The sequence below is a fragment of the Oryctolagus cuniculus genome, chromosome 1 (genome assembly GCF_051225735.1).
Source record: "Oryctolagus cuniculus isolate XC-2025 breed Fujian yellow rabbit chromosome 1, ASM5122573v1, whole genome shotgun sequence".
NCBI lineage: Eukaryota > Metazoa > Chordata > Mammalia > Lagomorpha > Leporidae > Oryctolagus > Oryctolagus cuniculus.
In genome coordinates, this window is record NC_142867.1 from 146,692,501 (window position 1) to 146,708,291 (window position 15,791).

The following is a 15,791-nucleotide window of genomic DNA, read 5'->3' on the forward strand; positions in this document are numbered from 1 at the left end:
TTATCAATATTTTAATATTTTACACATGAAAAAGTTTGTATATATTGAACAATCAGAACAAGCAGTTGTATGGTGCAGCATTTTGGACTTTTGAACTTGGGATGCTCACTGTGCAATATTGACACATAACTCAAAGCAGTCAGAATGGTAAAGGACCGAGGCACTCACCATGGGCTGATCCTCATCAGTGGGATTGGGAAGCAGGTGAAGAAGACAGTGCCAAGGAGAAAGGGCTTTCTCCCCCACACATCAGATAGAGCACCTATGAGTGGGGCACTCAGAAAAGAGAGCAGGCCCTGGAGAAGAACACAGAAGCAAGGGTTAAATTTAGAATTTGATCTCCCAATTACTTGTAATTTCTAAATATAATAGCTCCAATTAATTTTATTGATCCCCAAATAGAATACACTTGAAACATTAAATACAAACTTGTTTTTAAAGATTCTAAAAAAATTTAAATATGCTATTAGAAATGTAAGAAAGGGGTAACATAGCTTATTTTCTAGAAGAAACTATGATATGAAATATACAAGGGCACTTCAAAAAGTTCACAGAAGGGGCCGGTGTTAGAGCAGAGAGGTAAAGCCACTGCTTGTGATGCTGGCATCCTATATGGGTGCTGGTTCAAGTCCTGGCTGCTCCACTTCTGATCCAGCTCCCTGCTAATGTGCCTGAGAAAGCAGCGAAAGATGGCCCAAGTCCTTGGGCCCCTGACACCATGTGGGATACCCAGAAGATACCCCTGGCCCCTGGCTTTGGCCTCACCCAGCTCGGGCCATTGTAGCCACATGGGTAGTGAACGAGCGGATGGAAGACCTCCCTCTCTCTGTAAACTGCCTTTCAAATAAATGAATACATCTTTTTAAAAAATGTTCATGGAAAACAAAAGATATTTTGGTGGAAAAATATTTTGAAATGCATCTATTCTTCACAAAACTCTGCATTAACTGGTGCAACGAGGACACACAAATAACATATACCCACATACTACAGAGACCTCACAGGGATAAAAAGGGCGAGTTTGCACGCAATATCCAAAATGAAAGTAGATTCCTGGCTGATCTAAGAAAAAGTTCTCTCGGCCTGATGGGTTCCAGGAAGGAACTTGAAGAACCTAACTTGAAGAACAGAGCTGAGACTGAGGGAGGTGAATTTTAGATGCCACCACAAAACAAAGAAAGTCCTACTATTGCTTGCCTGGGATTAGTCAGTCACACTACTGTTTTTGTGTCAATACCGCAGCCACGGGAGAGGCGAGATGTATGAGACAAGGACAGGAAAACATGCACGAATCTGGGCACTGACACAATCCTATGCTTTGGCTACATGCTATGTTTTAAATTTTCCATTACGCCACAAGTATTTGCACAGACCCCTGATGTGCCTGCTGTTTACAGTTGGCTAGTCATTTCCCCCAGTGAGAAGCATCTCCTCCTCTGTCTAGTCTCTTAGCTATCAAGAAGAGTTAATCACACCATAGTGGGATGGGGGTGGGAGTGGGGCCATAGGGAACAAACAAATTTCTCCCACCTTTTCTGTTGTAATTTCAGCACTTCACTACAATTATTTGTTATTTGTCTATCTTCTCCATTAGATTAGAAATTGAAGTTAAGGTCAGAAAGATAGTTTCATTTCTGTACCCTAAGTGCCTATCGCACAGGGCTTGGTAAAAACTGGCTTTCTGGCCGGCGCCGCGGCTCAACAGGCTAATCCTCCACCTAGTGGTGCTGGTACACCGGGTTCTAGTCCCGGTCGGGGCGCCGGATTCTGTTCCGGTTGCCCCTCTTCCAGGCCAGCTCTCTGCTGTGGCCAGGGAGTGCAGTGGAGGATGGCCCAGGTGCTTGGGCCCTGCACCCCATGGGAGACCAGGATAGGCACCTGGCTCCTGCCTTCGGATTGGCGCGGTGCGCCGGCTGCAGCGCGCCGGCCGCGGCGGCCATTGGAGGGTGAACCAACGGCAAAGGAAGACCTTTCTCTGTCTCTCTCATTGTCCACTCTGCCTGGTAAAAACAAAACAAAACAAAACAAAACAAAAAACCCAAAACCTGGCTTTCAAAGATGTTTGGTGAATCAAACAGACCTTTTAAGAGGAAATAAACTGTCAGAAGTTTCCAAGCTCATGCAGCTGTGGGGGGAGAGGGCAATTCCAATCCCCACTGACCACTAGTTAGCCCTGCAAGCTGCCCAAGACAATATATACAGGTTAACAGAGGTAAGGAAAGGTGAGAGGAGGCCTGTGGAGGCAAGACAGGCCGAAGAGAAAAGCTTTTTGCCCCCAGTGAAATAAAAAGTTTAGAGGCCAGCATTGTGGTGCAGTGAGCTAAGCTGGCACCTGCAACCCATATCAGAGAAGGGTTTAAGTCCTGGCTGCTCCACTTCTGATCCACCTCCCCTGCTAATGTGCCTAGGAAGGCAGTGGAGGATGACCCAGGTACCTGGATCCCTGCCACCCCTGTGGGAGATCTGGATGGATTTCTAGGCTCCTGGCTTTGACCTGGACAACCCCTGGCCATTTGTGGAGTGAATAAGCAGATGAGTGATCTCTCCCTGTATCATTCTGCCTTTCAAATAAATAAAAGAATTATTCATATCTTAGAAATCAAGCCTTTTGATTCCTAAGCCACAGTATACTTCCAGGGCTTCAAAGTCTGCTTTCCCATCAATATAGTAACAAGGATTAAATGGTTTCCTTTAAGAGTTTAAAGACTGTTGAACTATGGCTCAACTTTAGGGATTTCTAACAATCAGCTTCATAAATTTTAGAGAAGCAAATCCTTTATATAGCTTTAAAATTAGGTTAGCATGGGACCAGTATTGTGGTACAGCACGAAAAGTTTCCTCTGTAATGCCGGCAGCCCACATGGGCACTGGTTCAAGTCTCAGCTGTTCCACTTCCCATTCAGCTCCCTGTTAATAGCCTAGGAAAAGCAGCTAGTATGGCCCAAATATCTGTACACCTGCCACCTATGTGGGAGACCTGGATGAAGCTCCTAATTCTTGACTTTGGCCTGGCTCAGCCCTGGCTGTTGTGGCCATCTTGGGAGTGACCCAGTGGATGGAAGATCTCTGTCTCTCCCTCTAACACTTTCAAATAAATAAATCTTTAACATAGAATAAAAATAGGTTATCAAAGACTCACCTAAGTACCCACAAAGATTAAAACTACTAACAAATATAATGAAATTTAAGAGGGAATTGAAGGCAACAGAAATAACCACCATAGAAATAGCAATACAAACTTTTTGAGCACAAAGAACTCAGAAAAAGTTTTTGGTAAGTTCTGAGTTCAGATTTCATACAATGCTTAAAATATGGAATAGGTGTTATTTTTACACAAAGGATATGAGAAGGCCAAATATTAAAGTTATATTTAAAATAATGCAATTTTACAAAAAAAGGGTCTTCTAGATTATGGATTTAAATATTTTAACATTTTTTTAAGTAATATTTTAATCCAATTCTCAGTGATAACATATTGAAAAGATCTTCTGGCAGAACCTATTAAGATAGCAAAATGGAATTTGATAAAATATGCGCCTTTTCAGAAAACTTGTTTTTCCTAAAAATCAAAGATCTTCTCTTCTGTGTAGAGACATTTCTGTACTATCAAACTGGCCCGAGATCCCATCAGGCTATATTATCAGAGCTGCAGATTGAGGAAGACATTTTTTACCTAGACTGATTGGGCAGTACTTTAGTACAGAGCACAGTTTGCAAGTTAAGAATGAGATGTTGAAAAATGAAAAACAAACTAACATCAAAGCCCCAGTCTTTATTTGAAATACATTATTCATTATTCACAGTAGTCATGCTCTATAGAGTCACCACTTACACTGAAGTAGTGAATAAGGAACCACTATTACTGGGAGAAACTGTCAAAACGTGGCCTTGGTCACCCTCAGCTGGGAACATGCACATTAGATAACTCAAATCTCTCTCCTACTCTGAGCATACCTGTGAATGACCATATAAGAACCACAAGTATTGACTTGGGATTAGAAATAAACTTAGTAAGTGAATTAACAAATACAGAATTTGTGAATAACGAGGATTAACTGTACTCACATTAGCCAACCAAAAGCCCAAAAAGTACTGGATAAAACCTGGTGTGGCCAGCAAAATTAACCAACAGTTATTATCACTTCTGTACAGTGAGCTTTCAAACAGGTGTTTAAGGTGGCATAATTAATTGGCTAGTGATTCTGACTCTCCCACAAGTTCTAATTTGACAAAATAGCAACTAAAGCTTTGTCCAATAAACTTTCAAAAGCATACAAATATAAAACACACTTAAATTCTATGATCAGTTGCCATCAAGTTTCAAGCATATACTTTCTTTCCTTCACATATGCAGAGGCAGAATATTTGACTAAAACATTTGTGTCAACACCAAGAGAAACTTTACAACTAAAAATAGCTTTTTATTTTCCTTCAAATATTACACTGAACTTCACAAAAATGACACTAATGAAAAACAGAATACAAAGTCATTTAACTATTTCAAAAAAAATTTAAATATTTACTTAGAGATCTGCCATCTTATGGTTCACTCCTCAAATGCTCATAACAGTCAGAGCTGTGCCAGACCAAATCCAGGAGCCCATAATTCAATGTAGGTCTCCCACATGGGTGACAGAAACTCAAGTACTTGAGCCATTGTCTGCTGTCTTTCAGGGTGTGCATTAGCAAGGGGACAGACTGGAGGTAGAGTAGTGGGGACTCAATGAAGCACTCTGATATGGGACATAGCCATCCCACGTGGTGATGTAAATGCTATGCAAAACAACTGCCCTCACATTTTCATTTTTCCATGAAAAAGCTAACTTTTTAAATTTTTTTTTAGATTTATTCACTTGAAAGGCAGAGTCACAGAGAGACAGACAGGTCTTACAGTGCCAGCATCCTGTATTTGAGGGCCAGTTTGAATCTTGGCTGTTCTGTTTCCAATCCAGCTCCCTGTTAATCTGCCTGGGAAGGCAGCAGAGGATGATCCAAGTACTTGGGCCCCTGCACCCATGTAGGAGACCTGGATGTTGTTCCTCACCTTGCCCTGGCTCAGACATGGCTGTTGCAGCCATCTGAGGAGTGAACCAGCAAATGGAAAATATCTCTATCACTCTGCCTTTTAAATAAATGAATATTTAAAAAAATAAGACATTCAAATTAGAAAGGAGGGGCTAACACTGTGGTGTAGTAGGCTAAGCCTCCACTTGCAGTGCTGGCATTCTGTATGGGCACCGGTTTGTGTCCCAGCTCCTCTTCTTCCGATCCAGCTCTCTGCCTATGGCCTGGGAAAGCAGTGGAAGATGGCCCAAATGCTTGGGCCCCTGCATCTGCATGGGAGACCTGGGAAAAGATCTTGGCTCCTGGCTTCTGGTTCCGGCTACTGCAGCCATTTGAAGAGTCAAACAGCAGATGGAAGATCTTTTGCTCTGTCTCTCCCTGTCTGTAGCTCTACCTCTCAAATAAATGTTAAAAAAAAAAAAAAATCTTTTTTTAAAAAAGGAAAAATTTATTTCTATTTGCAGATGATACAATCTTATATGCAGAAAATTTAGATTTCACCAAGAAACCTATTAATAAATGAATTTGGCAAGTATAGGATACAGTCTGCGCAAAAATATTAGTTTGGGAACAGTGTTGTGGCGTAGCAGGTAGAGCTGCTGCCTGAGACACCAGCGTCCCATACAAGCACTGTTCAATTCCCAGCTACTCCATTTCCCATCCAGCTCCCTGCTAATGCATCTGGAAAATCTAAGAGAATGGCGCACATGCTTGGGCCCTGCAACCATGTGGGAGACCCTGGCTCAGCCCTGGCCATTGCAGCCAGCTGGGGTGTGAACTAGTGGATGGAAGATCTCTGACTTTCAAATGAGTAAGTTAAAAAGAACCACCACCCAGATACTTGGACCTGAGTGCTTTGTCCCAGAGGCACCAGCAGGAAGTTGTACTGGAAGCAGAAAGCAGCCAGGACTCAAACCAAGCCCTGCAATATGAGATGCAGGCATCTGAAGTGGAGGCTTACCCCTCTGCATGATTCTGGCCCCTACATTTTTTTTTTTTTTGACAGGCAGAGTGGACAGAGAGAGAGAGAGACAGAGAGAGAGACAGAGAGACAGAGGGAAAGGTCTTCCTTTTCTGTTGGTTCACCCTGCAATGGCTGCTGCAGCCGGCGCGCTGTGCCGATCCGAAGGCAGGAGCCAAGTGCCTCCTCATGGTCTCCCATGCGGGTGCAGGGCCCAAGGACTTGGGCCATCCTCCACTGCCATCCCGGGCCACAGCAGAGCTGGACTGGAAGAGGAGCAACTGGGACAGAATCCGGCGCCCCAGCCGGGACTAGAAACCGGTGTGCCAGCGCCACAGGCAGAGGATTAGCCTAGTGAGCCTTGGCGCCGGCACCTACTTTTTAAAAAAAGTATATATATAATATATGTGTGTGTTTGTGTGTGTTTGTTCATTGTCAGTATATAGAAATGCAACAATCTGAAACTTACAGTCCTACTTTGAAAGAAATTAAAGAATACTTAAATGGAAATACATAATCATGTTCATGTATTAGCAGATTTAATATTAAGATGTCAATCCTACCCAAAGCAATCTGAAGATTCAACACCATCTGTATTATGTTTCCTGCAGAAATAGACCCATCCTAAAATTCATATGGAAAGTTAAGGGACCCTAAGTAGCCAAAACAACCTAAAAAAAGAATGTCTCTCAATGACTTAAGTTCCCTACACTACAAATCTATAGTAATCAAAATAGTCCATCACTGGTATAATGACAGATAGGCCAAAGGAACAAAACAGAAAGCCCTGGAATAAAAGCTTCACATATGTAATGTCAAGTGATCTTTGGCAAAGATCTTTGCCAAGACCACTTAAGAAGAAAGGATAGTCTTTTTAGCAAATGCTGCTGGAAAAACTGGATATCCACATGCAAAAGAATGAAGCTGGGACATTTATCTAACACCATACAAAAATATTACCTCAAAATGGATCAAATACTTAAATAGATTATCTAAGCTATACTTAGAAGAAAACACAGGGCGAATACATCAGGACATTGGATTTGGCAATGTTTTCTGGAAAATTACACCAAAGACACAGATCAAAAAAAAAAAAAAAAAAGACAAATTAGACTTCATGAAAATTAAAAATTCTTGTGAATCAAAAAAGATATCAATATAGTAAAAACACAATCCACAAGATGCGAGCAAATATCTGCAAATCACTTGATAAGGGGTTAATATCTAGACTATATCAAGAATTCCTAAAAGTTACAAAACAAAACAAAACAAAAGGGAAAACACCCTTCTGTGGTTTGAACATGTCTCTTCTGCAACTCAGGTGTTGCCGGTGGGGTACTCCTGGGAGTGGGGATCTGTAAGAGGCGAGTAGGCCACACAGGCATCTCCCTTGTGAATGAGAGTCAGGCCTTGTACAAGAGGCTTCAGGAGCATTCAGCCAGTTTGTGTTTCTGCCTCTTGCTATGTGAGGTAACAGTGTTCACCCCTTTGGAGGATGCAGCCCTCACCAGATGACCAGATCCGATGAGCCCCCTTTATCTGGGACTTCTCAGCCTACAGAACTGTGAGAAAAAAAAAGTCTGTTCTTTATAAACTACCCAGTCTCAGGGGTACTATAGCAGCAGAACAGACTTCAACCCAAGTGAAAGACAGCCAAAGGAATTTCACAGACTACTGTTGAAAGATATAATCTAGCAATTCCACTTCTGGGTACGTATCTCAAAGAAATGAAAACAGAATCTTAAGAGTTATCTGTCCACCCATATTCACAGAAGCATTATTTAAAGTACCTACAACATGAAAGCAGCCCAAGTAACTACTAATGCATGGATGAATAAACAAAATGAAGTATATTTACACAATGGAGTTTGAGGAGACCAGCATTGTGGTGCAGCAGGTTAAACTGAATCCCATATGAGCAGCGGTTTGAGTCCTGGCTGCTTCATGACTAATCCAGCTCCCTGCTACAGTGCCCAAGGGAGCAGTAGAAAATGGCCCAAGTCCTTTGGCCCTAGCAACCACGTGAGATATCTGCATGGAGCTCCAGGTTCCTAGTTTCAGGCTGGCCCAGCCCAGGCTGTTGCAACTATTTTGGGAGTGACCTGCTGGATGGAAGATCAATTTCTGTCTCTGAAACTCTGCCTTTCAAATCAACAAATAAATATTTAAAAAAAAAAGTCTGGCATATGTTATATGGATGAACCTTAAGGACATCATGCTAAGTGAAATAAGCCAGTGAAAGACAAATATTACTGTATGATATGTATATCATATTATGAATGTATTTAAAACCACTGAGCTGTACATTTCAAAATGGTTAAAATGGTAACTCTACGTTATGTGTATTTTAACACAATAAAAAATTGTGGAAAAAAACAAGAGGCATTTGAACAGTGCTTGCCTACTTCTTAAGTCATATAATTTGCAATATGAAGTGAACACTTCTATGCCTTGGTAAACTGGTAATACATTGGTCTAAATATGGATATGCTTCCAACATTTATCCTTTGTGCTTTCAATGTCATAAAATATATCTGAGTTTCTTTAATGTGAAGTTATTTTTTGCCAATTCTTTTATTTCCTCTGGGATATCTTCATTCTTTTCATCACAATCATTTTCCTCATCTACATAGATACTCATCTTCACTAAATTCTTCTGGCCCGGGGCCAGCGCTGTGGTGCAGCAGGTGAAAGCCCTGGCCTTAAGCACTGGCATCTCATACGGGTGCCGGTTCTAGTCCCGGCTGCTCCTCTTCCAATCCAGAACTCTGCTGTGGCCTGGGAAAGCAGTGGAGGATGGCCCAAGTCCTTGGGCTCCTGCACCCATGTGGGAGACCCAGAGGAAGCTCCTGGCTTCGGATCACCTGAGCTCTGGCTGTTGCGGCCATCTGGGGAGTGAACCAGCAGATGGAAGACCTCTCTCTGTCTCTACCTCTGTAACTCTTTCAAATAAATAAATAAATTTTAAAAATCTAGTCTTTCCAATAGCAGTAATGTCAATATTCCCTGATCAGATACTTCTGTAAATCCACCTAAATTCAATCTGAACTTCACTGCCAGTCTACTCATTTTTTTGTTACTTTGTTCCACCTTCATCTTTTTGGGCCATCTCTGGTGGTTCATTTTTGTAATCTGTTTTGTAGGTTTATCAGCCCATCACCAACACCATGAAAGAATCTGACTATAACCTGATTATGATGCTTCTTAGTTACTTATGTAGTGATTTGTGACTGAAGATCTGGCAACATTTGTATTTTACACAATTATAGTTAATATACTATGGAAGCTGATATTTGAATTGTGTTGTGGGGAGACTCATGTTAGTTAATGAGACATCTTACCTGAGACTTGTGTATATCAGATATTTAAAGAGAGGGGCTGCTTGTCTTGCCTAATTTTTAATGTTACGGGAAAATTAAAATGTTACAAGTGATTACTGACACAAAAAAACAACTACACTCAAAATCACAGTTTGCATCTTACAAGTGTATGTATGCCAGATCTTGACTATACAAGTATAAAACTGCATACAAAAAGACTGGGAGAAATGTTCAGTCAACAAATATTTAGTGAGTGCCTATCATGTGTCAGGAACTGTCCTGTGTATTGAAAACAGCAATGAGCAAAGCAGGCAAAAATTTCTGCCTTTAAGAAACTTGTAATCTCAAAAAAGAATAGGCAAGGAGGATGGATAACAAAATAAAGACAAAGCAAAATATATAGCATGACAGAGCTCAGATGGTGATAAACGCTTTGGAAGAAAAGGCAGAGAGGTAATGGGGTGTGACAAGAAAGGACCCGATATTAGGAATGGTCTTCAGTGAAGGCTGAAAAAGAGCATCTGAGTCAGGTGAGTCAGGTGCTGAGGAGATCAAGGAGTGCGGCCTACCAGTATCTGGGGTAAAGAAATCCAAAAATGAAAGCTACAAACAACACATCTCTGGAGAGGTGCAGGCTGAGGAGTGGGGCTGGCTGGAATAAGGTCAGGAGAGAGCAGGGGAGAAGAGAGTATGCTGCCAGAGGAGAAAACTGAGCGGAGGGTCCTGAGACAAATGCCACAAATCGGCTTAATATGTTATAGGCTCGCTACTGAAAGGAAATCAGATAAAATGGTAGGGATGTGGCCCAGAGAAGACATGCTGGTCCAGGCAACATTATTACTTTAAAAAAATATTTATTTATTTATTTGAAAGTTACACAGAGAGAGAGGAAAGGCAGAGAAGAGAGGTCTTCCATCTGCTGGCTCACTCCAAGTGGCCGGAGCTGCATTGATCCAAAGCCAGGAGCTTCTTCCTGGTCTCCCACGCAGGTGCAGGGGCCCAAGGACTTGGACCATTTTCTACTGCTTTCCCAGGTCATAGCAGAGAGCTGGATCAGAAGTGGAGCAGCGGGGATTCAAACCGGTGCTTATGTGGGATGCCAGCACTACAGGCGGTGGCTTTACCCCCTACGCCGAAGCACCGGGCCTCCAGGCAACATTATTGAAAAGCTTGATTATAGATCTGTTTTGAATTTGCTGATGGGCTGGGTTTGGATGCAGGAGAGAAGAGTTAAGATTGCGGAGATTTTGGCCTAAGCAAGGACGGCAGCACCAGCAACTGAGATGGGGAAGAGCTGTGAGGCAGTCAGGCTGAGGGGGAAAGTTGGGAACTTAAATTATCATCTTGAAAACTATCAGACAAGTAAATAGAGATGTCAGGCAACTGGATATCCAAGTCTCAAGGTCAGGAGTGAGGTTCAGGAAGATATCTGAGTTGAATATGATGAGTTTAGTATCATCAAGAGGGACTGTAGAGACAGAAACCATCCACAGCTTGAGTAATAAGTGTTTCACAAGACTAGAGGATGAGGAACATACAGTATTTCTCAGAACAGAGTTAAAAGTTATCATATGATTCAGCAATTCCACTCTGAGGTAAAAAGGCATACACACCTAGTATATACACTTAGGTAAAGGTACAAACCACATCAAAAATTACAAATATTCATAGCACCATTATTCACAATAGCTACAAATATAAACAACTCAAATGTCCATCAACTGATAAACACATAAGCTATGGTCTGCCTCCACAATGGAATATTAAGCCATAAAAAGGAATGAAGTACTGCCAGGTACTACAGCATGAGTAGACCTTGAAAACATTGTTAAGTCAAAATGCCAGTCAAAAAAGACGATGGGTTTATCATTCCTTATATGAAGGTAATTAAAAATTTGTAAAAATGCAATTAAGAGGTACATTGATTCTGGTGCAAAGATTTTTTGAAATCCACACGTATGCAAGATCTTTGAAAAGTTTCTAAAATATGTTTGTGAAGAAACTATTCATGAATTTCAAAATTTTATGCGCCAAAATAAAATTATTTAAATTTCCTTTTCCATGAATTTTTTGAAGACACATCACATAAGAAATGTCCAGAATAGGATTTTATACAGAAAGAAACATCAGTAGTTACTGATTGATTCCACAGTTCTGGAAATATATTAATAACTACTGAATATGCACTTTAAATGAGAGGATTGTATAGTATGGGAAATATCTCAATAAAGCTGCTGCTGGAAAAACAAAAAACTTGGAGAACTTACAGAACAGAATTATGTTGACTTTGGGACTCTATTGCTTCTCACCTCAAATCTAAGCCTTCTCTTCCACATATTATGGCAATAAACATAATAGGAAAGTTAACTATGAAGTTGTATGGGGGTAGAGGGAAGGGTTAATCATAGAGCTGAGGGCGGCGGGAATAAACATCAGAAAATCTTCATGCAGCTCAATTCACAATAGCTAGGATATGGAATAAACCCAAATATCCATCAACTGAAGACTGGATAAAGGAATTATGGGATATGTACACCATGGAATACTACACAGCAATAAAAATTTGAAATCCTGTCATTTGCAACACAATGGATAAAACTGGAAAACATCATACTTAGTGAAATAAGCGAGTCCCAAACGGATGAATAACCATATGTTCTCCCTGATCTATGATAACTAATAAAGCACCTAAAAGGTAATCTATAGAAGTGAAATTGACACTTTGAGATTTAATGATTTTGAACAGCCCTTGTCTCGACTATTGAGGAAGTTTTTTTTTCCATATTATTTGTTGAATTCTTTACTTAGTATAGTTAATTATATGTGTATAAAATTAATTGAAATAGATCTTAGTAAAAATAAGAATGGGAATACGAGAGGGAGGAGGAAGAAGGGTAAGAATGTGAGTGGGAGAGTGAGTACGGTGGAAAGAATCACTATGTTCCTAAAGATGTACTTATCAAATGCATGAAGTTTGTATTCCTTAGATAAAAGGTTTCTGGGGCGGGGGGAGGAAGAAAGAAAATCTACAAATAATCAAAAACAAAGAATGAAGCTAAAAATCTACAAACATACACACCTTCAAACTTTAGGTGATCCCTTTCCAGTCCTTGTTTCTGCTAGTATGTGTTTTGGTCAAAGCAAAATTGGAACTATAATGTGTATTTACATATTGTTTCTTATGTAATCTTCAAAAATATGTTTTTATATACCACTATGATGTCACATTTATTACAATGTATTTTTTTAAAAGATTTATTTTATTTATTTGAAAGAGTTACAGAGAGAGGTAGAGACACAGAGAGAGGTCTTCCACCTGCTGGTTCACTCCCCAGATGGCCGCAACGGCCAGAGCTGCGCCGAGCCGAAGCCAGGAGCTTCCTCCAGGTCTCCCACGTGGATGCAGGGGTCCAAGGACTTGGGCCATCTTCTACTGCTTTCCCAGGCCATAGCAGAGTTGGATCGGACGAGAAGAGAAGCAGCTGGGACTCAAACCAGTGCTCATATGGGATGCCGGCACTTCAGGCCTGGGCGTTAGCCCGCTGTGCCACAGCGCCGCCCTGTACAATGTATTTTTTTTTTAAGATTTATTTTTTTGAAATGCAGAGTTCCAAAGAGAGAGAGAGAGAGACAGAGACATCTTCCATCTGCTGGCTCACTTCCCAAATGGCAACAATAGTGGGGGTTGGGTCGGGCAGAAGCCAGGAGCCTCATCTGGGTCTCCCATGTTAGTAGGGGCACATGTACTTTGGGCTATCTTCTGCTGCTTTCCCAGGCACATTAGCAGAGAGTTACAATGAAATGGAGCAGCTAGGCTGGCGCCGCGGCTCACTAGGCTAATCCTCCGCCTTGCGGCGCTGGCTTCTGTCCCGGTTGCCCCTCTTCCAGGCCAGCTCTCTGCTGTGGCCAGGGAGTGCAGTGGAGGATGGCCCAGGTGCTTGGGCCCTGCACCCCATGGGAGACCAGGAGAAGCACCTGGCTCCTGCCATCGGATCAGCGCGGTGTGCCAGCTGCAACGCACCAGTCGTGGCGGCCATTGGAGGGTGAACCAACAGCAAAGGAAGACCTCTCTCTCTCACTGTCCACTCTGCCTGTCAAAAAAAAAAAAAAAAAAAGAAATGGAGCAGCTAGGACTTGAACTGGAGCCCACATGGGATGCCAGGGTTACAAGCAACAGCTTAACTCAATATGCCACAATGCTGGCCCCTAGTCTTTTCATTTTAATGCATCTTAATTATTCCCATGTTTACTGTTACAAATAATCATAACAAATAGCCCTTCACCTGAATCTATGAATAATTCTTTGACTAGAATAACATTCTAGAAAAGGAATTACTTTCTTAAGATACACAAATATCTATAAGACTCATAAAGTGCCTTCTATCCTCTCACTGGCACTGCAAGAGAACTTAATCTATCCAAATAAACTAATTCTCTTCAGTTTAAACCAGGAGTTGTAGCACGGCAGGTGAAACCACCACTTGGGATGCCCACATCCCATGTCAGAGTGCTGGTGTGAATCCTGACTACTTCCAGTTTCTGATTCAGATTCCTGCTAACGCACCTAGGAGGCAGTCCATGCTGGCCCAAGTACTTGGGTTCTTGCTATCCTGCCCATGTGGGAGACCTAGATATAGTTCCTGGCTCCTAACTTTGTTCAACCCCAGTTATTGCAGACCTTGGGGAGTGAACTGACACATGGAAGATACTGTTTACCCTCTGTCTCTCCCTTTCAAATAGATATATATGAAATATATATATATTCTTTATATATACTTATATATATAACTCTTTTTAGAAATAGATCTCATTTAATTTGGCTTCTTTGCTTACTAGAGACAGACTTCTTTTTTTAATACTAGTACCTGCTTATATCCTTCTTGCCCTTTTGGAGCATCAGCCATTTTCATTTGATTTTACTTTGATAACACTTTTTTTGTCAAGAACAGTATTCTTTTTTCTGTTATATATGTTATAACATTTTTACATTTATCTTTTAGTTTAGATGGTGGTGGTGGTTCTGACTTATCAAAGGTTAAAATACTAATAGTCAATTATTTTCTGAATTTTTCTGTTTCAAAAAAAAATCAAACTCTTTGCCTAAACTAGTAAGAAAAATGGTAATATTTTATTCCAATAGTTTTGTTTTTTATATTTTTCTTTGTAACATTCATTTAGTATCTAGCACTGAGTTAACTATTTTATATATACCAGTTCATTTAATCCTGACAATCACCCTACTGGAAAGTACTTCTGCCTTTCTCATTTCATGAATAATGAAACTGAGGTTTGGAGAGGGTAAATTATTTGACTAAGATAACATAGTTAATAAGGTGCACAGAAGGGATTTAAAACTAGAATAATCTGAAGCCATATTTATTCCATATGCATATGAAGAAATTTTGTTTTTAGATTTATTTATAAGGTAGATTTATAGGGAGAGAGGGAGAGAGAGGGAGAGAGAGGGGGAGAGAGAGAGAGAGAGAGAGGGAGGGGAGGGGAGGGGAGGGGAGGGGAGGGGAGGGGAGGGGGTCTTCTATCTGCAGGTTTACTACCCAAATGGCCGCAATGGCTGGAGCTGGGCTGATCCAAAGCCAGGAGCCAGGAGCTTCTTCCTGGTCTCCCAGGCAAGTATAGGGTCCCAAGGACTTGGGCCATCATCAAGAAATCTTATAAGAACTATGCTTTAATGTATAGTTCTATCTTTATACTCTAACAACAAATATATTAAAAAAATATTGTGCTGGGGCCGGCGCCGTGGCACAGCGGGCTAACGCCCAGGCCTGAAGTGCCGGCATCCCATATGAGCACTGGTTTGAGTCCCAGCTGCTTCTCTTCTCGTCCGATCCAACTCTGCTATGGCCTTGGTTAATCCTCTGCCTGGGGCACTGGCATCCCATATGGGCACTGGGTTCTAGTCCCGGTTGCCCCTCTTTCAGTCCAGCTCTCTGCTGTGGCCCGGGAAGGCAGTGGAGGATGGCCCAAGTGCTTGGGCCCTGCACCTGCACGGGAGACCAGGAGGAAACACCTGGCTCCTGGCTTCGGACAGGTGCAGCGCCGGCCGTAGTGGCCATTTGGGGAGTGAATCAACGGAAGGAAGACCTTTCTCTCTGTCCTCTCTGTCTTGTGCTGCTCATCTTTAGGGTATTTATTTATTGAAAATTAGTTATACAGAGAGAAGTGGGGGGAGGAGGAAGGAAAGAATACGAATATCTTCCATCTGCTAGTTTACTCCCCAATTGGCTGTAATAGCCAGGGATGGGCTAGGCCAAAACCAGGAGCCAGGAGCCAGGAGCCAGGAGCTTCATCCAGGTCTCCTACGTTGGTGGCAGAGGCCCAAGCCATGCCACAATGCAGAAACCACAATATTTATTTTTGCAGAAGCAGAATAAAATACATTGTAACAGCTTCTACACCAGACAAAAGAAGTGTAGAGTAGTAACTCT

General features: G+C 41.6%; 1 protein-coding gene across 2 annotated transcripts in view; it reads right to left on the bottom strand.

The window, feature by feature from the left end:
* Positions 1-15,791, bottom strand: part of SLC71A2 (solute carrier family 71 member 2) — a 69,529-nt gene that overhangs the window by 20,957 nt on the left and 32,781 nt on the right. For both annotated transcript variants that reach the window (XM_002708223.6, XM_089336429.1), the window contains exon 4: positions 169-296. In XM_002708223.6, the coding sequence (XP_002708269.3) occupies positions 169-296 (128 nt within the window). The remainder of the gene's footprint in view (positions 1-168; positions 297-15,791) is intronic.